The sequence below is a fragment of the Leptonychotes weddellii genome, chromosome 11, assembly GCF_054177405.1.
Source record: "Leptonychotes weddellii isolate Sample4059 chromosome 11, ASM5417740v2, whole genome shotgun sequence".
Taxonomy (NCBI): Eukaryota; Metazoa; Chordata; class Mammalia; order Carnivora; family Phocidae; genus Leptonychotes; species Leptonychotes weddellii.
Window position 1 is genome coordinate 93,771,674 of NC_138379.1, and position 24,104 is coordinate 93,795,777.

Below are 24,104 nucleotides of genomic sequence, written 5' to 3' on the forward strand. Positions count from 1 at the left end.
TCGCTCACCCATGGGATGGACCTTCTGCTGTGGAGCCTCTGCCAAGGTTGCAGAGGGCAATCGCGTGAGAGGCTGAGCCCTGAGCGTCGTATCCGGTAACGCATGATGGTGGTAACTGTGGGTCCCGGTCTCTGCCATCATACTTGAGCCTCAGCCACCTCTGTCCCTGGCCCCCACACCCCATGCCTCCGTTCCTATAACTGGGTTTCCCATTCCTCTTCTGGTATGTGCGTGGCCCCCCAAGCCTGCCACGAGGCCCCGAGCCCTGCCTTTCCTAGCGCGGCCTCTTCCTCTGTGCACATGCTTCTCGCATGAACTGCCTGACTCACCTCAAAAACACCACCAGCCATCCTTCTTCCTGGCAGCCTGCAGACCAGCCACCTTGCCCACCACCTGCCGCCCTGGTCTCACCATGCCCGCCCTGTCTCTCTGGGACAAGCCACGAGCTGCCGAATCCTACTCTCAGAGCTGTAGTCAGAACAGAAAACCATGCCATTTCTGAGCTGCACTTTCATTTATGAATAAATAGGATCTACAGGATTCTGATGAGCAGAGAAACCAACTCAGTTTTAAGAGTGGGACACTCAGGAACATTTTTTAGAGAGATTCCTTTCAAGCTAGCTGTAGTTGCTAATTTTCTAAGAATTGTAATTCATAAAAAAATTGAAAAACTATATTAAACAGGGTTATCAATTAAGAGGTGCGTTGTGACCCTTGGGTGACCATTACTTGTCACCATTGACCTATAGATGAAATCATTCACTCACCTGGTCCTAACCTGTACAAATTAGAGGGTATGTGGTTTCTCAGCGTGGTTTTCAGGCCACCTGCCTCAGAATCAGGAAGGTCTTTCTCAGATTCGTTAGATCTAGGCTTAGTGCCTACATAGAGCATTAAGATAACCGTGAGTTTAGTGGCCAATAAATCTATAAAATAAAAACCTTGAAGTCTTTACTTCACAGCAATCCATATCCATCGGCGTAGTTGGTGGAAGTGTCCTGATGCCCCATTTCCGACGTGTGTGTTCGGGGAGGGCTCCTCACACCACCAACAACCGAATCTCTGACACCAGTGGGGTGTGTCCTAGAATCCCACTCCATCCTGACCCTGTAGCTGGACAGAGCATCAGGTTCCACAGTGCAGGGACTCCATCCCAAAGACTTTCTGATTCAGCGATGAGAATGAAAAAATATGAGCAAAGTGTTGAAAATAAAAACAACACAATCTTGAAAAAAAAAAAAAGCCAACCATGTGATAGCTGAAAATGCTTGCCAGCTAAGGGCCAAATTTGAATTTCAACGAAGGCAGCTGAGTATTAATGTGTAATGTGTGAAGGATGGGTTTCAAACGACCCAGGGGGCCGCACCATGACTCCGCCTTGCATCCAGCCCATGAGTCTCTAACATGTTCATGCCTGGGACTTGGGGAGGCAGGGGGAATGTTGAGGGGACTTTGGTTATTTTGACTTCAAGAGGGTTAACTCCAGCCATGATTATTCTGAATGATGAGCACACACTTTAAAGACCAAAGCTGTACATATTCAGAATATATGGTGTATTTATTTAAATAGCAAAGAATAAATAGGAAGATTTAATCTACCCACTCACAGCAATGGACAGATCATCTAAGCAGAAAATAAGGAAACAAGGGCTTTGAATGACACACTGGACCAGATGGACTTCACAGATATATTCAGAGCATTCCATCCTCAAACAGCAGAATACACATTCTTCACAAGTACATGGGACATTCTCCAGAATGGATCACATACTGGGTCACAAATCAGTCCTCAACAAGTACGAAAAGACTGAGATCATACTGTGCATATTTTCTGACCGAAATGCTATGAAACTTGAAAAAACTGGGAAGACCACAAATACATGGAGGTTAAACAACATGGAAAAAAAAAAAAAGACTTAACCTCGTATGGAACCCTAAAACATAAGCTGTAAAAGCTTATTTGTTACTGGATGCCTTATTAACCCACTGAGTGTCAAGTCAGGAGCTGTTGGATTAGCTGGGGGTGGGCACCGGGGCGTCTGCGGAGAGGGGAGCCCCAGTGAGGACACACATTGAAAATGCACACTCTAAACGTGGCTTTGTTCTGCTTTGTCTTTAGTCACAATGTCTGAGTGATTTATAAACTTCAGATAATGTTGATGGGGTAAGCATTTTGTTTGTTAAAAGATTATGGGGGCACCGGGCACCTGGGTGGCTCAATTGGTTAAAAGATTATGGGGGCACCTGGGTGGCTCAGACCATTAGCATCTGCCTTCGGCTCAGGTCATGATCCCAGGGTCCCGGGATGGAGCCCCGTGTCGGGCTCTCTGCTCAGCGGGGAGCCTGCTTCTCCTTTGTCTCTGCCCCTCCTCCTGTCGTGCTCTCTCTTGCCTGTACTCTCTCGCTCTCAAATTTTTAAGAAATCTTTTTAAAAAGTTAAATATTAAGAACTGCTGAGTAATACTGCTCTTTTATCAACCAGTGACCCTTTGGGGGTGTCTCTGAGCTGCATAAATTTTGACATAGGCACATTTTATATAATATATAAAGGCAAGAGTAACATGCAATTTTTCGAATAACCTACTTTAAAGCTGGTACAGTAGCCAAGCTTAAGTTAAGGCTGTTTAACTGCACGGTAATCTTGTCCAGGCTCTGGCATGAGGTCAGGATTTCAGGGAGTACAAGGATGATGGAGAATCACATTTTGTTAATATTTTGATGAAAATGCATTATTTTAGTGCATTCTAAACAAAGCCGAGCAAGGGGAGAGGGCTCCACTGTGTAAATGGTGAAACATTACCCCAGAGTCATAAACACGTATGTGTCTGTCTTCCTCCTTTCCCGTCCATCTTGTTTTCTCTCTGTTTGGAGCTCCTTCTTCCCGCTTGGGCAGCCCTCGATGGCTAACTGCTGGAGCCCCTCCTCCTTGTCCTCTCTCCGTCCGCGGACAGCTCCCACTCTGCGTTGCCTCCTCCGTCCTGACGGATTCCCCTGGGGACACACAAAGGGAGCCCATTTTCCCTTGTTTGGGCCCTGACACATTTTGGCAGAGAAGCTTCTGTGGAAATCAGAGCAGCCGTTACTACTTCGGTGGAATGAGGGGTGACTGGAAGGCAGCATGAAGAACTTTCTGGAAGGATGGGAGTGTTCTGGATCTTGACTGCGATGTGCTCCCGTGGATCTACGTGTCTGTCACAGGACGTCAAACTGCTGGTCTGCTTTTCTGTTTGCCTCGGTAGATGGTCAGCTCGTGAGAGCTGGGGCTGTGTCATCTTCTGGCCGTTGTGTATTTAGACCTAGCGTGGGGTCTGGACCCTAACGGGTCTGTGATAAGCACTGAGCAGCAGGCAGGGGGAGAAGAAGAAAAGCAGGAGGGAAAAGATGGAAAAGCCAGGTCTCCGCCTTTGCCCGCTTCAGGTGGAAAAGCATCCTGCTGTGTGTCACACCTGAGCCCAGCTGCCGGGTCCATGACCCTGAGGCCTGAAGGTCACGGACACGTGCAACCCATCGAAGCAGTAATTCAAATACCGTGTCACTGATGAAAGCCCAGATCGATAGCATGCGTTTACATCTGCTTGAAATAACAGGTCACTCCGGTCGTGTTCCCTGGGTCCGAGCAGTCTCTGGCCGGGACCTCCATCCCTGCTCACAGCCGACCACGGCGGGACTCGCCCGGTGCCACCGTTCAGAAAGAGATGCGTCGGGATGTGGCGAGGGTGGGGTCCCGTCGTGTGGAAGGAATCCTGCAAATATAAATTCATTTTTAAAGGCATAGGAAATAGACCTCTACCAAAATGATAATGGTCTTTTTTTAATTTTACTTTTGTATTTAGGAATCACTGTGCTTCAGTAAACTTTGCACATGTAAGCTGATAAGTTTAACACTTGTATACAAATGTGAAACCATCACTGTAATCAAGATAGTGAGCAGATGTGTTACACCCCAAAGTTTCCTCTTAGCCCTTAAAATCTCCTCAAATTGTCCCCTACCTCACCTGCCACCACGGAAAGGCAACCACAGTGATCTAGATTAGTTTGCACCTTCTATAATTTTATGTGAATAGAATCATACAGACATCTATTTTTTATCTGATTTCTTTTAATCAGTAATTATTTTGAGATGCATCAATATGGTGGTGTTTACCAATAGTTGACACCTATTTATTGCTGAGAAGTTTCCACTGTGTGGATATAACATAACTCATTCATCCACTCGCTATTTGATGGTCACTTTGGTGATTTCGGGTTTGTGCTTATTACAAATAAAGCTTCCATAGGGATACGTATAGAAAGTCTATTTGTGGACAGGTGTTTCCGTTTCTTGAGGGGTAAATACCTGGGAGCAGAATGGCTGGGTCATTTGGAAGGTTTACACTGAACTTTTAAGAAAGAAACTGTCCCCCAAAGTGGGTGTAGCACTTTACATCTTCACCGGCAATTCTTGGTACTTGTCACCTTCGAAAACAATTGTTTGAGTTGTCCTTTTAAATCGAGACATTCTCGAGGAGGTGCAGTGGTAACTGGTGGTTTTAATAATAGTTCCCTTAATAACTAAGACAGCGAGGATCTTCCCACATGCTTATTCCCCGTATCTTACATAGTGAAGTGTCCAAATTTCTTACCTGTTTTTATATTGGGTGACTTGTTTTCTTACTGAGATATAAGAGTTCTTTATGTATTTTTTAAAGTCCTTTGTCAGATTGATGTTTTCCAAGTGTCTTATCTTAGGTCAAGATGTGTCTTTCCATTTTCACAAGAATGTCTTATATAGAGCATAAGTTTTAAATTTTTTATGAAGTTACTTTAATAATTTTTCTTTTATAGTTCAAGCTTTTTGTATCCTTGTACAAAATCTTTGCCACACTCAGGAATACTGAGAATCTCTCTTATGTTTTCTTAAGTTTTAGGTCTTATGATCATTTAGGTCTATGATCATTTTCTTGTGAATTTCTGTGCCTGAAGGGAGCAAAGGATCAAGGCTCATTTGTTTTGTATATGGATGTCCACTTGCTCCACATCAATCAATGAAAATATTTTTTTCCTCATTGAATTGTTGTGACCACTTTGTCAAAAATCTATTGACTGCATAATTATGTGTCTATTTCTGAGTCTGTAGTCTGTTCCAATGATCTATATGCCTATTTTACGTCATTACAATATTTTGAACATTATAGCTTCATAATATCTTAAAATCAAGTAACATAAGCATTCCAACACCAGTTTTGGAATGTCTATGGGCTTTTGTGTGTGTGTTTTTCTTTTTTTGTTGTTGTTGTTCACTCTTCTAAGTCCTCAGATTTTCTACACAAGTTTTAGGATAAGTTGTTAAAATTTCTGCCAAAAAAAGAAAAAAAAATAGCCTGCTAGTATTTTGATTAGGATTGCCTTGTTTTGATGGATCGGTTTGGGGAGAAAGGACATTTTGACAATAGTAAGTTTTCTAATTCATAAGCATGGTAGTCGCTCCGCATATTTGGGTCTTCCTCAGTTTCTCTCAGGAATTTTCCGTAGTGCTCTCAAACATGTATCTTGCACACCTCTTGACACCCGAACTGTTGAATGAGGATCATAAAAGTCTGGATTAAGTCCGGAGGTGCCGATAGGGAGCAGCATGAGCACACAGCGGACCACCTGCGCACCTGTCAAAGGGCCAAGGGCCATCTTGCAAAGAAGACAAAAAACATGCTAAGACTGGATGTTTATTTTAAGGACCATTTAGCCACACCATATGTTGGCAAGTCTACGGTGATTCCAAACCTGCTACTTAACCACGATGCTGTTCTTCCCCCAAATCAGGCGCAGTGATGCTCAAACTAACAGTGGGCTGGTAAGGTTTGCTTGCTTGGCTGTTACTGATTTTCAGTTCAGGAATTAATTTTAAAATATTTTGGAATATAAGTAAAAATAACTTCATTGGCTTCTCCACCCTCCCTAGAACCCTTTCATCACTCACACTTTGCAGTACCTTGTATTAAGTCTGTGATCCTTTATACAATTACTCTCTCCTTCAAATAATACTTTCTAAATGGAATTGCTAACATACGACACTTTGTAGGACCTTTAAGAAACTAGACTGGAACACCTTCATTCCTTAAATATGAAAAGGTTAGAGAAAGATCTATAGTACATTTTGGGTGATGAATTTCTAACAGTACACCCAAAAGTTAGATAAATGACTTACCATGTGTTATAGTAAAATAGAGCTCGGTCAGAATAATCTCCGTAATGCTCTTGATGCCATTGTGTGAAAAAGGCACATTCTGTTCTCTCCTGTGGTATAAATTTCCTCTCCTTGGTGGACTCCCCAGAGTCGACTCTGACACTTCAAAGGCATGGCTCAAATGCATGTTTCTCCATTTGGAAACTTTAAAGAATTTTGTCACTTTCATGTTATTTAAGTTATTTATCTTGACTGTTTCTCATGAAACAGAAGGTGACCCATCCATTCCTGGCAGCTGATAAAGTTCTATATATTGTTAATTTTAAGGCGATTTCTGTCTTAGCTGATCTATAAAGAAAAGCAGTTGTTTTCTTTCTCTTAATGTCTCCCTCAGCTTTCTCAAGGTCACCTTGACAGTTTTCAGGACAGACAGACGGAGGAGGCAGGAGGGAGAGAGGGGCCCTGGGCAGTCCACCTTGCTGCCCCCCACAGGATGGGGAACGAGGCCCATGCACAAGGATGCAGGGTACCTCCGAAGTCCTCTGGGATCGCAGAGAGCAAGCCTGAAAAGGAGGCTTGCGGGGTGCATGGTGATAGGCAGGATGCATCTCCTGCAGGGGTGCTCCCCGCGGCCCCTGTGGGTGCAGGGAGAACTGGCCGCGGGCGGGGCGGCTGAGCTACTCCGTGTGCACCTGCGCAGCTAGTCCTGCGTCCTCACTCAGCTGTCTGCGGGTGCGGGGCTCTCCGTGAAGCCTCGGTACTTAGCGGGAGACTCCGTTCTCACACACACTGGAGTTTCCAGGGCAGTTCGAATCAGATGTCACTTAGGGTTTCGTAAAGCCTACCTGAAATTCCCCGTCTCTGTGAGTAGCTCAGGAATGGAATTGCCTTTCATGGTGACTTCTCGTTCTCAGATTGGCATGAGCGTGTGCTCCCTGAGCAGCTGAGAGCGCCTTCCTCCGCCGAGCACACGCGTGGGGGGCTTGTGTTCACACCTGAGAGGGCTCCCAGGTATGGGGCTGCCTCTTGTGAGCTGCCTGGACTTGACTTCCCCTGTTTTGGGGGTAATTAGAACGCACGGGCTTCCCTAGAGCTCAGATACACTGTTTCCATCCTTCAGAACCCTCAAAACCATCAGCACTTGAATCACGGCGGTCTGGGACTAAGCGGGGCTTGCGTGGAAATGCAACGCGTGTGTGATTGCCCAGCAGCAAGCCTAGGCCCCAGCTCCCGCTCGGGAAGTCGATGTTCTCTTCGGGAGCGAGATCAAACGCTGCGCTCCGGCCCGACACAGCTGCTGTTTCCCTGTAGGATGACCGTGCTCTTGCAATAGGAAAAGATTTCTGGTGAAGGTCTGCCGGTTTTAGTAAGGTCTTTAAAAAGTTTGCAAGTACTGCTAGTCTTAAACATACACTGGAATTAATATCAACATCCACTCAACAGACTGTAAAATCTACATCTGGGCAGAACAGTTGCTGGAGGAAAGGTGTGCTCACAGAATACTAAACTCTTGTACCTATATCCCGTTTTTATTTTTTAAAGATTTTTATTCATTTATTTGACAGACACAGCGAGAGGGGACACAAGCAGGGGGAGTGGGAGAGGGAGAAGCAGGCTTCCCTCAGAGCAGGGAGCCCGATGTGGGGCTCGATCCCAGGACCCTGGGACCATGACCCCAGCCGAAGGCAGACGCTTAACGACTGAGCCACCCAGGCGCCCCCCTATACCCTATTTTTAAAAACCATTTTGAATGTGTCTTAATATATAAGTTTCTGACTTTGATGTTTTGAGCTGCTCGTTTGAAAACCTGACCTTTGCTGATCTGTCCACACAACTGCTGATAGGAGAGGTCAGATAAATGCCCTAAGCAGTTAAAGAGGGAGACGTCAGGGCACACTGGGGGAAAAGCCACACCAGGTGTTGCAGAAAGCATTCTATAACAGAGGGAGAACCTAACCAGCAAAACAGGGAAGACGGGGGTGACCCCGGCCCGGACATCCCCCGAGGCAGCGCCCACTCCCCGAGGCCGGGCGGGGGTCAGGGAGGAGCTGAGCTGCGCATCGGAACCGGCTTTGCGGGCGTGTGACAAACCCACACGCTGACCCCAGGCTCACAAGGGCCCCACACTGCGTTGGACGCTCTGAGGTCACGGTCTCGTCATTCTTAATTTTTTAGCAAAAAGCACCCCATCTTTATTTTGTGCTTGCTCTACAATTAAGGAGCTGGTTTTGGTTTGAATTACACAAAATTACTGTCTTTAGATCAAATTGTGCAAATGCCAGCAACTCCCTATGCTTCAAGGTCATCAGGGCTCGTAGAGGGGCCCTGGGACCGGGGCGCCAGGATTGGCCAGTCCCAGGGTCTGTGAGGGGTCCGTGAGACGCATTCCTAGAATGTGAGTAAAACTGAGGCCTGACCTCAGAAAGCATGAAACATTGCCATTTGCAACGATGTGGATGGAAGTAGAGAGTATAATCCTGAGTGAAATAACTCAGAAAAGACAAATACCGTATGATTTCACTCATATGGGAATTTAAGAAACAAAACAGAGGATCATAGGGGAAGGGAGGGAAAAATAAAACAAGACGAAATCAGAGAGGGAAACAAACAATAAGAGACTCTTAATCTCAGGAAACAAACTGAGGGTTGCTCGAGGGACGGTGCGGGGGATGGGGTAACTGGGTGATGGGCATTGGTGGGGGGACGCCACGTGATATGACGAGCACTGGGTGCTATGTGAGAGTAATGAATCCCTGGGAAGTAGCAGCATCACTAGGTGTCACTCACAAGTCCAGAAAGCAGATGGGAATGACGAGGGACAAGCTCACTCCCTCTCCGCCAGCCTGCCATGCTTCCTCCCGCACCCCCTGAGTGGGACACACAGCTTCTGTGAAGTCAGAACTAAGAGAATAAAGAGGAGGTAACTGCTCCTGGTACAAGAAGATGCCTTCGGGTGATCCAGATAACACAAAAGAGCTTCTGGGACACTGGAAAAAGACTCTTAAATTTTGAAAAGTCAAGAGAGATTATGAAAAGAATGGCCCCTGCTGGAAACTGTTCCCTTGTTCTGGAAGATGAGGCAGAAGAAATATTCCACAACAGAGAGTATATACAAACAGTCACAGGAAGCACGAGGGAAATGATGAGGGTCACGAGGGCGGATTTGATTCAAGGGGCTGATGAGTGGAAGCAGAGGCTTTGCAAAAGCACGCAGTGGAAACTTGTTATTTAGAAGGAAAGTTTCTGGAGCTGCAAAAAAGGGAGATCCAGACTGAGGGAACTGTAGGCAGAGAGGCTGGAGGGGCCAAGGTGGGAAAAGCCAGGACCAAAGCCTACCCCTCGGGCCAAGTGAGTAAAAGCAGACGGGGGTGATGAATCTATTAAATGCAGCCCAGAGATGGACCAGAGGTGGAGACTAGGGCTCACGGCTTGGATTTGGCAATGTTGGAAGACTTTTCCTTGAGCAACTCCAGCAAAACTTATTCCTATAACAAAGTCAAATTTATTGCTTACTGGGTCAAGGAGAACACAGCACCTGGAAAAATTTAAACATTAGACACGTATTCCATATCATAGACAAATTTGAATTACATCTCTAATTGTGGAAAATGAAACTAAAATACAGTATAATTTTCTATTAATACAACCTTAGGGGTTGAGGTGGAGAGAGAAAGTAGTTCTTAAGCTATATGGGAAACCTGGAAGGTACACAAGAAAATATTGATAGGGGCGCCTGGGTGGTTCAGTCAGTTGAACGTCTGCCTTTGGCTCAGGTTATGATCCCGGGGTCCTGAGATGGAGCTCGTGTCCAGCTCCCTGCTTGGCGGGGAGCCTGCTTCTCCCTTGGCCTGCCGTTCCCCCTGCTTGTGCTCACTCTCTGCCAAATGAATAAAATCTTTAAAAAAAAAGAAAGAAAGAAAGAAAGAAAATACTGATAGAGTTTATCTCCTAAACATTGAAATTTTCCATCTGGCATAAACTACTATACAAAACCAAAAACGATTTCTCCCCTGATTATTTTTAAGCTTTTATTTTAATTCCAGTTAGTGAAAATACAATGTTATATTCTTTTTTCAACTATCTAATATTTTCAAAAGATTATAGTAGGAAATAAAGTGGGAAAATAAGAAGAAATAGATTTTGTCCTCCAAAAATTTTCATTTTTTATTTGGATTTTTGAACCCAGGTTGTCTGTCATAACAACTAGGATGGAGTCTATAGATAACTTTATAAGTTATTTATTTTAAATCTCCAACAATAAACATTTATTATGCTCAAATATTCTTAAAAAAAGAGAGCAGGAAAAAGTTGGAAAACATAGGGCAGGCAAAGGGCCAATGGCATGACTACATCAGGAAGCCCTTCGTTTTAGTATAAAGATGAAAAAGTAAATCTAGTAAAACCTGGCAAGATGCTAGAAGAGAAAATGTACGAAAGAGAAAATGCAAATCCTAAAAAATAGAAGAAAATGTGTTTAATCTCACTCACAATCCTCTAATGTGAATTAAAGCAATAATGGGTCATGATGTTACCTCCATATTTGCCACAGTTAAAAAACATTGATTCGGGGCGCCTGGGTGGCTCAGTGGGTGAAGCGTCTGCCTTCGGCTCAGGTCATGATCTCAGGGTCCTGGGATCGAGCCCCACCTCGGGCTCCCTGCTCAGCGGGAAGCCTGCTTTTCCCTCTCCTGCTCCCCCTGCTTGTGTTCCTGCTCTCTTCTTTCTAAAATTTGGATTATGATCTAGAGAGCATCCTAGCATTTCCTTCCACTGCTTTACCAAAGTCATCCTCGCTAAGGATGCCAACAGCGTCCTCACAGCCAAATAAGTGGGCAGCTTTCACTGTCGAGTTTCTTTAACTTTTCTATGGAATTTGAAAAAAATCCCCACTTCTTCCTTGAAAAGTATGTCTGCCTTGGACTCTGAGTACCTCTACTATAGCGATGCTCATAAAAATAACCTGAGGAGTTCATTAACGATTAGATTCCCAGGTATCACTCCCGGAGATTCGGACGGTCTGGGCTGGGCCAGGACTCCCGTCTTTTACCTAAGCCCCTTGGGCACATCTGAGCCTGCAGACAGCTGTGGGAAACAGGCTCTTTCTGTTCTCTTGCTTCTCACTCTTGCCTTCTTTTCGGAGTGTGGTTGACACACAACGCTCCATGACTTGCAGGCGCACAACAGGGTGAACGGACAAGTTTATACATGGTGCTGCGCTCACCACAAGGGTGGCCACCACCCATCCCCACACCATGATGTCAGTGTCGCCGACTCCTGCCCGAAGCTGTGCCTTGCATCCCCCTGACTTCTCCTTCCATCCCTGGAAGCCTGTGTCCCCACTCCCCTCCCTCTGGCCGCCATCAGTGTGTTCTCCGCAGTTGTGGGTCTGTGTCTTTCGTTGGCTGCTCTTACACCAGCCTCCTGGAGCCTCCAAAGCCAAAGGCATTCACCTGCCCCGTTGGCCCTGTTCCTCCTCCTCTCTGCTCTCAGACAGAAGGGACACCCGTCACCTAAGCTAGACACCTGAGCTTCCTGCATACCCAGCGAGGCACTCATCCCTTTCTGTGAATTCTTCCTTATAAATACCTTCCAATCTCTTTATTCCTGATTCCCATCCCTTAACACCGCTGCATACATCAGGCCCTTTTCTTCCTTCTTGGATCTCTTGTCCCTCTGGGACACGTCACTCACGTTTGCCTAGATGCAGACATTGAGCCATTCAGCAAATACTTACTATGCCCTACCCTGTTCCAGGCAGGGGCGCAGAATGACACGTAAGTCAGCAAGTCCCAGGTCTAATGGAGCTGCTTCTGCGTCTAGTGGAGAAGCACATCATGAACAGATACATCACGACTTACTGTTGTGGGAAGAACTACAATGAACCAGTACATGCAGGAGAACACATGACCTCACTCGGGGACCATCAGAACATACTTCACAAGGGAAGGGACACCGAGTGTGACTCTCGTGCCTCCCCCAGGCCAGCCGCTGGACCCCACTGCCTCCGGCATCCTCCGTCCCAACGCACACCCCAGCTTAGCCCTGTGGCAAACTTTCACCGACTCAGCCATCCCCTGGTCACTGATGTCTTCCCTCCCTACTGGGGACAGATCCTTGCCTCTACCTCTGTGCCTCTTCTTTCTTGCAATCTCCTTGGCGGATTGCTCACTTTGGTGTCTGTCTATACCCCAGAATGGTTGTGATTTCAATATGGTCTGCATCCAGTTGTTTCATTTTGATTTTCTCTAAGTCACTCCTCTTTTCTCACTTAGCTTCCAGATGATCCTTGTTAATCCTCATTGTTTCCCATTTGAAAAGATTTTAAACTTTGCTCTTAGAACACACACATGGTTAAGTAGTCAAAAAAAATTTCTCTGCCATTTAGAGAAAGTTATTTGTAAAATAAGAACCAAAGAGCTATTGTGAATGTTGTTTGGTGAAACAAGGACTATTCTAAGCTACATTAGAGACAAAAACCTCTAGTCATGTTATTTTGCTTTAGATCTCACCAGAGTTTGTCCCTGGAGTATAACCTAGAAAAGCTAAGGTTCCAGCTGAGAAAATTATATTGTTAAGATAACATTGATTTTAATTTGATCTTACTGACATTGTTTCCATTTCAGCTCATGCTGTTAGAAATTTCTTACCGATTTTTTGAGGGGGGCAGTGATTCTCTCCTCTGGAGAGAAAAAGTTGAAACTTTTAAAGTATTCTTTTTATTGTTGCTTCAATTGTGTAGCATTTCCAAACTTCGTATGTATAATTTAGAAGTCTTTTTGAGTTAGGCTGCTCAAGTGGTTCTGACGAAAGAAAATCCTGTCCACGCTTTGCATCTGAAACCTACATTTTGTAAACATGTTTCTTTTTTTTTAAAGATTGTGTGTATTTATTTCATTTTCTTTTCGGCTTTTTGCAGTATTTTGTAAAGCCCTTTCCCAAAATGTAAGGACCTCAGGTGCAGTAAGAGGATCCCACGGTTTTGTCTGGGAGAAACCCAAGGCGGTTGTTGTAAAGTCGGAATCCCATGTTTCCGGGAGCTGGATGGGTGGCGACACCTGCGGGCATCAGCCAGAGGTTACACCCAGAGGTTACATGCAGTGGGATGCAGTTGATGAGCTACATTCTTAAATTTTTTCTTTGGCAATAATTTTAAACTTACAGAGAAGTTTCAAAAATAGAGAAGAGCCCCTGAGACCCTTGACTCAGATTCATCTATTATTATTATTTCATGTGTATGTACGGGTTACTTTTTCCTGAACATTTGAAAATGAGTTGTACATGGTCACTCTTTACTCTTCAATAACTCAGTATTTCCTAAGAAAAGGAATATTGTCCTGCATATCAATAGTATAGTTACCAACTTCGGTAAATGTCACATTAAAACAGGACTTCTGTTTCATCTATGGCCTGTAATTCATTCTGTCATCCTCCTGCCCAGCGTTGCACTCCCTCCCGCCCGGGATGCGGGAGCCGTCCATCCCGTACTGTCCCCCCGTGTCCCTTCACTCCCCTTCAGTCTGGAACAGCTCCTCAGCTTGCTCCGTCTTTGAGGACATTCATATTTCTGGAGAATACAGTTAGGGGCCCATTTTTATAGCCCTTCTGTTCACGTGGGAATTCTCTTTTCAGAGCTTACCTTTCTCAGACATTGATGGTGTTTCTCAGGCGGCCAGTCGGGCTAGAATCGGGCCGTATGTGTCAATGCCGCAGATGCTGAGATGTGCAGAGAAGCCTTTCTGAACCATACGACCTTTGGCAGGAAAGCCGGAATGGATGGAGGCAGGGGCTGGTGACCAACCTGAGACTAGGCTGACTGTCCCCCTAACCTCACGTACGTGTGTATACGCACGCACACCGTCGAGACCAGGCTTAAGATAGCGCAGGAGTGGTGCGTTTCTGCCTCTTCCGTCCTGCGTCCTCCGTGGGTGCGCCTGAATCTCTTCTTCCCAGAGACCCCAGGTCCACGGTCTGGGGGGATGTCTGTCGCCAGAGCAGTGTGCTGGAAGCCGAGCAGGAGGGCAGGAGGGGCCCGGCAGACGGAGCTGCACCTGCTTTGCCCGCCGTCGGAATGGGCCCCGGCAGGGCGGCGGGACAAGGTCTTGTCAGCTGATTTACAGGTGGAGCTTCTGGGTCCTGAGTCTGAACGGACAAGCTGCTCGACGTCCCGAATGTTCACATCGCGCCAGATCCAAGCCCCGTGCTGCGGTCCTCGCGTGGTGGTTGTGAGAGAGCCCATATAATCACCTTGCAAGTGATAAAGCGTGTGCATACGTGACCCTTGCTTTACTGTAGTGGGCTACGTGACCCTGAAAAGGAATTCTTGAGGCTCTTAGAGTCCAAGATTGGACTCATCTCCCCTTAAGGAGCCGTTCTCCTCAGCTTCCTGGGAGATCCTTTTGCTTTTGCCACATGCGACCACCTGTCCCGTCCCCCCGCTTGGAGGCACCGCCCCTGGGCTGGCACGGGACCTGCTTGCTCCTGTGGACGGCAGCTTTCAGAAAAAGCCAAGCCTATAAGCCTTGAGAAAGTTCCTCCCAGCGTCCTGGCTGTCGTACGCGCCCTTGTTTATTGTCACTACATCGCGAGCTTCAGTATTTAACTTCTACACAAGAAATCCTTGATGGTGAATGTCAGTTGTATACATTACCTACTTTCCTATCTACTCACAAAATCTGCAATTCAACTCTTGAACTTGATTGGACTTTTCATTTCTTAAGCTTTTTACTTGAACACCCTGCACCAGCAACGGTCCCCAAAGCCTGTCCACACAGAACCTCCCGGTGTGTCTGCATGGAGCTCCTACCCAGCAGTTGAAATTGCGCTTGGAGCCGACTTTGTCTTAGAGCTTTGACTTCTCCTTTCACAGAAATGAGCAGACTTGTGTTCTTTGATTTTCTTAGGACCATGTAACTTACAGATAAAGAAAATGACAGGCAATTAAATTTGGGATTTGCACATAGCTTTATCTGACATAAAGTTACTATATGTGGTCCTTCTGCTAACAAAAGGTAAAACTTTAAAGGAAAAAAAATGTTGCTTTTTAATAACCTTGCTCTGGGAAAACAAACCAGAGGAAAGTCTGAAAAAAATCTGCATTCAATTAAAAAAGTTTGATTTGGCAAAAATCTAAGAAAGGACAACCGAATAGAAACAACTGAACAAGAGAGAAAAATATTTCATGGAAGAAAAGTCACAAGTGGACAGTAAACAGAAGAAAAGCCGCTTAATCTTATTTGTGAACAGGGAAGTGCAAATCACAACTACCCTGTAATGGCATCTCACGTCCACCGGGTTGGTGCTGAGCATGGATGAGGACGCAGAGTGACAAGAACTCACCTTACCGTGGGCGGGTTCAAGCGCGAACGAGAGTCTATGAAGCACTTGAAAGCGTGCCCACCACTATTATTGCCTGGTAAGCGAGGAGCCACCTGGAAAGTCACTTGGTGTCATCTCAGGAAGTTGCAGGATTTCCCTATGGGGACACCGGAGGCCCCCGCGGGTGCGCGCCCCAGGGGAAGACTCGTGGATGCACAACTGCTCACAGTGTAGTGCTGGATCCTCGAGAGGAGCCTGACGAGTCAGCGGTCAGTTCACACACTCCTGCTGAGAAGACAGTCCCCAACCGGCCAGCAGCGACAGAGAGTAAAACACTGTATAAAAGTGAAGGGGCCAGTCCAAGAGCAGAATCGGATCTATGTGCCAAGGTAAGCAGAAATAGGAAATAAGGTTTAAGAGTTCATTCATATTCATATTCGGAATAATTATGAGGAGACCAAAGGGAATTACAAAAAACCCAAATGTGCACTGCTGCCTTGGGTCGGGGGTGGGAGAAGCTATTGAGGGGCTTAGGTGGCGTTGGAAATGGCGGTAGGCATGTGTCCGGAACAGGGGTTCCCGCTCTTCTGGGGACCGCGTGACACACGCCACGCGTCCGTCTGTGTGAGACTCTGCACGCGGTTCGTTGTAAGAGAAGGAAGAAGACACAGTTCCTGCTTTCATGACTGTCGTCCTGGAGCGAGGCAGGAGGGAGGCGGCTCGGTGCACGCTGAGGTCCCGAAGGAAAGCTTGTGCCCCCTCCACCCAAGGCCCATTGCAGAGCTTTTCGAAGAGAATACCGAACGTCGCAAGTACCTTGACGGGCACCGTTGATTCGTTTTACCTTCTCGCCAGAAGCTCCGCAGCAGCGGACGTGTCAAGGTGAAGAACAGACCCACACGCCTGCTCTCAGCCTCCTCGCTCCAGGATGACACGGCGGGGGCCCTGGGCCCAGCGGCCTTTCCTCCTGTGGACTTCACAGGCCGAGCGGCGCCCCGGCGGGCTCGCTCTTCTCCTTGGGGACTCGGACCTCGTAGGCCTGTCGCATGTCTGTCACGTGGAGTCGCTCTCACCGCTCGCACACGCTCAGCATAGGTCTGTCGGTTTGGAACAACGTCCGCAGAAGACAGCCGTTTGAGCTCTGGTGCGTCTTGTGAAAACAAAATGGACCTTCGACACTAGAAACAGTCACACATACACCAGATGGTGTAAAACTGGGAAACACTGTATTCGTGTGATTCCCAGCTTAATTTTTATTTCTAACTAGTGAATTAATGTTTTATGTAAAACTGATTTATGATCGAACATTTAAATTCACGATGAACGTGAGTTTGCTCTAGATCATGGTGTCAGAACGTTACTGTTGTTCAAATCACACTTTACAACACGCACAACGGTCCCCACTTCACAGACACAAAACCAAAGCTCAAGGGCTCAGGGGTCTGGTCAAGGTGAGGGGGCCGGAGGGGGCTGAACTCCCAGGCCAGGACTCCAGCCACTCTGCGGTCCCACACAAGCCTGCAAGTCGGGTGCAGTCACAGACCTGTCCCTCCCCTCTCCTCTCCTCATCCTGTCCCTCCCCTCTCCTCCTGTTCCTCCCCTCTCCTCTCGTTATCCTGTCCCTCCCCTCCCCCATCCTGTCCCTCACCTCTCATCCTGTCCCTCATCTCTCATCCTGTCCCTCACCTCTCCTCATCCTGTCCCTGACCTCTCCTCATCCTGTCCCTCACCTCACCTCTCCTCATCCTGTCCCTCACCTCACCTCTCCTCATCCTGTTCCTCACCTCTCCTCTCGTTATCCTGTCCCTCACCTCTCCTCGTCATCCTCTGTCCCTCACCTCTGCTCTCCTCATCCTAGATCTCACACTTGGGAATTAGGTGCCTGTGTGATTGTAGCTTCTGCTCAGGCATAATGCCATTTTTTCTTTTGATCTAAAATAATCTAATCAAATGCAAATTATCAATGAAGTCTTTGTTGAGTTTATAAAGAGTTGAGTAAATTAACTTCGATAATCACACACCCTCCAAATAGACTAGGAAGCTTGCCAATGAAGAAGCTCTGAAGGGAATTCCCTCAGAATGTGGAATTCTAACTTTGACACATTGTCATTTTTAGGTTCACATTTTTATCTCTAAATGATTTCCATTTCTAAAAGCCAGCGTTCTGTTTGAACTAGGACAGCAGTACATCGTCCTGTAGGCGTGCCCAATCTCTTGTATAAGGAAGTCAGAGTTAACACATCCAGCGCATCCATGCTCCAGAGTCCCACCTTTTCCAGGTTTGTCTCTGTCCTTTGTGGCTGCAAACACACGGCCCAAGATAGCAGAAGAGATGAAGAGAAGGGGAGAAAGAATGACCGACTGGCCGTGTCCTGTGAAGGCTTCTGGAAGCTACCATATCCTATCTGTTGTCACAGCGTTTTGGCCAGAAGTGGGTGACCCGGTTCACCTGCTGAGGCCGCGGCCCCTGCCTGCTCTGGAGCTCCTGATTTCCAGGCCTGGGCTTGCCTGGAACAGCAGAAACTCAGGAAAGTTCTCAGTTCCCCAGCAGCCTGCACTTAGACCTTGTCCAACGAGGTATGAACCCCAGGCTTCGGGAGCCCCCCCCCCCAGCACGTTTGTACTGTCGGGTGGGATCAGATGGGCTTGTCTCACCTTTCTTCTTCTGTCGTAGCTTAATCTTTATGTTGAACTTCACCCTTTAAACCAGTGGGGTGGTTTGGTTTGTTTTTGGTCTCCTGATTGGACCCATACAAATGGTAATATGATGACAAGTAGTTAAGATTTCTGAACCCAATTCCAATTGCTCACAAACTAAAATTACAACACATATTTAAGCTTCCAGCCATTGTAGAATTTTACTGTTTCACAGAAACAGATGGTAAAAAGTCATCTACGTGAGGAATGATAACCTCTCATTGTCTAATTATTCCATTTGTAAAATTCTTATTCTGGTTTCTGTGCTGTTATTCCCCATTTCTTTTGGATTACGTTGAGATGCTATATATTTTAACTAAAACAGAATATATTTTTAAGTGTTTAAAAAAAGAACACCTATCTAAACCCACAGATGAGTGAAAAAAATGGCCTTATATTTTAATACAAAATTATGATACCAAAGAGTAGCCAAATTAATTAGATTCCTTAAATACACTACTTTCAACCTCTTACATACATTAATTTTTTGAGCCACTGGAAACATGAACTGCCTCACAAAAATATTTAATGTTCTCAAGGGAATACAGCATTTTAACATGAACCTATGAATTGTTACTTTAAAAGTTGCATGCACTGTCATGACCCATTACAATAAAAACCCAGTGAGATCAATAACACAAGGTGGGTAACTATGTGATAATTTTTTGAACAGTTTAAATGTAGACCACCTATTGATTTAAAGTTGAAGTAGCATATGTTACTTTTTGCTAAGACAGCTTTTATTATCGCTAGACTACTGATTTTTGAGAAACAGAGCCGCTCCACACTGAATCCACTGGTCTTGGTTGCCCCCACACGGAACGTCGATGTTGGCTACCACGCGGTCCCTCTCGCAGCTCGTGTACACGGGCAAAGATATGCACTCATCGGGGGAATAAGGACCATATGCACCCTGTAGAGAAAGAATTTTGTGTTAAAATACGGTAATATACTACCTTAAAGCAGATTGGCAGATAACCAAAGAAAAACAAAACTCTCCCCAATAGTAAGATTGAATATTTTATGCTGAAATGGTTTAAAGGAGGACTAGCAGAGTAAACCCCACAGTCCAGCTGCAACGGGACCCACTCCCAGCCAGCTGGGCTTCATTCATCGTCCCCGAGCCTCAAACTGGGAGCATTTGGCAGAAAATCTGACACATCCTAACATTTCATCTATAAATGTTTCCTTTAAAATATAAAAATACAATTTTTGCTATTGTATTTGCTACTACTGCAAATCAGTATTAACAATGATCCCCTTTTTAGGCATTGAAGAGCGTATTCTGGAGAACACAGAAACAATCTCTGAGATACTTGCCTTAAAATACTTGTTTATTAAATACCAACCTGAACAGGGTTATACACTTTCGTGCCAGTCTTCATATTTAAAAGGTAAGACTGAAGCTTTTGTTAATACTCTCAATTCAGCACTTCATCAAAACTAGCTCCCAAGGGCGCCTGGGGGGCTCAGTTGCTGAGGGTCCTGGGATGGAGTCCCGCATCGGGCTCCCTGCTCAGTGGGGAGTCTGCTTCTCCCTCTGCCTCCCACCCCGACTCATGTTCTCTCTCTCACCTGCTGTTTCTCAAATAAATAAATAAAATCTTAAAAAAAAAAACCCAACAAACTAGCTCCCTGATGCAGGACCGTGTCTGCATTTCTCCAGGCACAAGGGAGAAGGAGGCACTGGCTCTTTACCTTTCTGATTTTTCTTTCCCCCTTTTCAGCTTCAGCAAGTCTAAGCACAGGAATTTCATGTTAGCTCTGGAAGAAAACCCACCAGAGTTTAATACTAAGAATCTAGAACCATAGAAAGCAGAAAAGAATGTCTAACAAATGAGGTAAGAGGTTGCAGTGCTTTGCTTCTAAATCCTTAACAGATCTCTCTGTTTCTGGGGTCGTGGGTGATACTATAATTGGGTCATCCCATCAAACAGTAACAAACATAAATTATGTGTGTTAGAAATTTACCTACCATTTCACTTAATTAGGCAATTTTGAAGATTAATTTTAATGCTATGCAGAAATGAGATGTAAGTTTCTACTTCTCCAACTCAACCATCCCTGTTCAGGAACGGGGTTTTACAATTTCCGTAAGCATGGTTTGTCGTTACATAGGATCTTCCATACTAGTTGTTCTACGTTTCTAAAACATTTTTTTCCAAATTTAACAATTAAAATAATTTTTATTCAGTATAGCTGACATACAATGTTATATTAGTTTCAGATGCACAATATAGTGATTTGACAATCTTACGTATTACTCAATGATCACGGTAAATGTAGTCCCTATCTGTCACCACACACCATTATTAAATACTATTGACAATATTCCCTACGCTGTACTTTCATCTCCATGACATCCTTCTTTGTAACTAGAATTTTGTGCCTCTTAATCCCCATTTATCTATTTCACCTATTTCCCTGCCCACCTGCCTGCTAGCAATGCTACCATCAATTTGTTCTCTGTATTTACAGTCTGGTTTTTTGTGTTTCTTTTTTTTTTTTTTTTAAGATTTATTTATTTGACAGAGAGAGATAGTGAGAGCAGGAACACAAGCAGGGGGAGCGGGAGAGGGAGAAGCAGGCTTCCCGTGGAGCAGGGAGCCCGACGCTGGGCTCGATCCCAGGACCCTGGGATCATGACCCGAGCCGAAGGCAGATGCTTAACGACTGAGCCTCCCAGGCGCCCCTGTCTGTGTTTTTAATTTCATCAGTGCTTTACAGTTTTTGGATTACAAGCCTTTCACCTCCTTGGGTGTTTCTTCCTAGGTATTTTATACATTTTGGTGCAGTTGTAAATGGGACTGTTTTCTTCTCTGCTAGTTATTAGTGCATAGAAATGCAACAATTTTCTGTATATTAATTTTGTATTCTGCAATTTTACCGAATCCATTTATTACTTCGAATAGGTTTTTTTGGTGGAGTTTTAGGATTTCGTACATATAGTATCATGTCATCTACCAATAGTCACAGTTTCTTTACCAATTTTGGATGCCATTTATTTCTTGTCTGATTGCTGTGGCTAGGACTTCCCATACTGCATAAAAAATGGCACTTCTAGGTTCTACTTCTAGGACCTACTTCTAGGTCCAATTTTTTGGCATGTCAGTTTTTTAAGTGTCTTACAATCCTTTATATTTTTGTGGTGTTGGTTGTTGCTTCTGTTTCCTTCCTGATTTGAGTTTTTTTTCCTTGGTAAGTATGGCTAAATAAATAATTTTATCTTTTCAAGGAACCAGCTCTGGGTTTCTTTGATCTTTTCTACTATTTCACTTTTTCAAGTACGTATTTCATTTATTTCCGCTCTCATCTTTTGTTACTTCCTTCCTTCTACTAACTTTGGGCTTTTTCTAAAAGGCCCTTTAGATGTAGGGTTAGGTTATTTGAAATTTTCTCTCTTCTTGAAAGGCAGGCCTGTATCTCGAATAACCTCCCTCTGAGAACTGCTTTTGCTGCATGCCAAGGATTCTGGGATATCATGTTTTCATTTTCTTACGTCTCTGGGTATTCTTTGATTCCTCTTTGGTTCTTTGTAGACCCATCGGTTGCTTAGTAGCATGCTATTCAGCCTCCACGTGCTTGTTTTATCCAGTTTTTTTTTACTTGTAATTGATTTCTAGTTTCATAGCCTTGTGGTCAGAAAAGGTGCTTGACATGATTTCACTGTTTAGTTTGTTGAAACTTGTTTTATGGCCTAACATGTGATCCATCTTGGAGAATGTTCCATGGGCATTTGGAAATAAATGTTTTTGAATGCAGTGTCCTGTGTCCCTTTGCTAAGTCCTGGGACTTGCTAAGGCGGCTGCCTGGCCGGGGCCCCATGCCCTGCTCCCGTCCACGCCAGCAAGGCGAAGGGGCTCACCAGTTCTTCTGATCCAAGACCTCAGACGGCGCTCCTGCAACTCTTCTGGGGCTACTTCCTTTCTATCCCAGTTGTTCTTGGTTAAACTCTGGTCTTTTTTCTCTGTGCCTCAGGGTGTGCGCCGTGTGCCTGAGCAGCCAGGGTGCCCGGATCCTGCGCCATCTGCACCATCAAGACGGAGGAGAAGGTAACCACCCGCCAGCCCCCATCCCCAGTTCTCAAGAGTCCCACAGGCCCCCTGCCCATGGGCAGACACACGAGGCCTGGATCCTTGAAACTGTAGCTGCCCTTGTAAACCACGGCTTTTGTTTCTGTGAGCCAGGGTGGACGAATCTGCTCAGAGTCCCTCAGGACTGTCCCTCTGGTTGCAGATGGCAGTGGCGGGATGGGGCTTTGTATCTCCTGTTCCCTCCATGGTCCCTCTGTCCTCTGTCCATTCGGAGACTGTTCAGTTGGTTCTGTTCTTCAGGAGGAGCTGCTCTGTGCATAGACTCCATGTGTCTGTGGAGGAGGGGAGTTCAGGATTTCATGTCGGCATCTTGGATCCTCTCCCAACAGTAATTCCTGAATGTCATCTCTCCATTATCTACCTATTTTTAAGTTTTTGTTGTTTTTAGAACCAAAATTCAAATAAAGTCCACACACGGCATTTTGTTGATATGTCTCTGAATTTTCCCAAATTTATAGGTTTTTCCTCCTGTTTCCCTTGCAGTTTGTTTGCTGAAGAAACCGTACCCAAGAGCTTCCTCCATTCTGGCTTTGGTTGGATCCATTCCCGTGGCACCCTATTTTTCTGTTTCCTGTGAACTGGATCTGGAGGTAAGTTTAGAATCAGATTGAATTTTTGGCAAAAACCCTGCATAGATGTACGGTATGCTTTCATCAATAGGCACATGATATTTGATTGTCTTTTTACACATTAGAAGCCACGAGATTATTATCACATTCATGATCACAGAACGGCAAGCTAATGCCAGGCAGAGACAGATCTACAGCAAGGAACTTCCATTACCACTCTTTAGACCATCATGAGCTACCATTCATTTAGAAAAGGCTCAATAAATGCTACCAACTTCCCTTTATTTATGTGCTTTCAAAATAAATTTGATCCCTAGCATATTGTAAAGGTGACTAATGACCTCCCCTCTCTTTGTTAAAACATTCCTGGTGCGCTTCAAACATAGTTATTATCTTACTGCTACTCAAATTGTCCATCTTTGCTCAAGGGGAACTCTTAAATTGGCTTTTGAGTATTTTTTGTTTTTGTCTTTTTGTTATGTCTCAAGTCGTCTTAAGTAGCTTTCTTGCCTTCTAGTATGCCAAAGTATTACAAGCTCATCTTGTACATTTCCTGTCTCAATAATCAAATTAGTCATTCTGAGGATCTGTGATTCCTTTAATGAGAAATGGTATCAGGGATTGTAAACTGGGTGCGAGGAATGATCTATCATTCTTCCTCTAGGATTAGTCTGTGACTGGAGCTTAGAATTGTGTATTTTTTAAAGAAAAATATCACAAGTTCATAGTATTTCCAATTCACATTTTGGATTCATATGTATATTGAACTTACATAATTTTATTCAACTAATGGATTACTTCTTGGAGTTGAAATTGAGACTTAGAGGAGAAATTAGACTCATTCTAGGATTTCACAAATGGAGAATGAGAAACCCAGAGAGGATTCACCAGGGTAATCTGGTTAGCAAATGGCACAGCAGCCGGAGAGTCCAGTTGGAGAAAGGATTTGGCATATATGAATATTGGCACCCAAAGACTGTGTCCCACGGTTACTGTCAGGACAGAAGACAAGCGCATTTAAGGAAATGAATCACATTCCAGCTCTGAGCTCCTGACCCTAAGTAGATGACTCTCTGAGCATCAGTTCCTCTATTATAAAAGGGAGAAAAATAGACTTGCTCACCCAATAGGATGCTGAAAGGATTCGATGATGCATTAAAGAACTCAAATATAGGGGCGCCTGGGTGGCTCAGTCGTTAAGCGTCTGCCTTCGGCCCAGGTCATGATCCCAGGGTCCTGGGATCGAGCCCCGCATCGGGCTCCCTGCGC

General features: G+C 45.2%; 1 protein-coding gene and 1 long non-coding RNA gene across 3 annotated transcripts in view; both read right to left on the bottom strand.

The window, feature by feature from the left end:
- Nucleotides 1-467: 467 nt before the first annotated feature.
- Nucleotides 468-16,313, bottom strand: LOC145716342 (uncharacterized). Of its 2 annotated transcripts, XR_014138967.1 has the most exons (3): nt 13,797-16,313; nt 2,801-3,743; nt 468-1,164 (listed from the first exon to the last, which is right to left on the bottom strand). It is a non-coding gene; the product is annotated as an uncharacterized LOC145716342 (long non-coding RNA). The 2 variants fall into 2 exon arrangements; XR_014138966.1 differs by lacking the exon at nt 468-1,164 and having other exon boundaries at nt 1,540-3,743.
- A 1,393-nt stretch (nt 16,314-17,706) lies between these two features.
- The window catches only part of DYNC2H1 (dynein cytoplasmic 2 heavy chain 1), a 260,672-nt gene continuing 254,274 nt past the window's right edge, over nt 17,707-24,104 (bottom strand). The window contains exon 85 of the mRNA XM_081797372.1: nt 17,707-19,085. Coding sequence (XP_081653498.1) covers nt 18,927-19,085 — 159 coding nt within the window. The 3' untranslated portion in view covers nt 17,707-18,926. The remainder of the gene's footprint in view (nt 19,086-24,104) is intronic.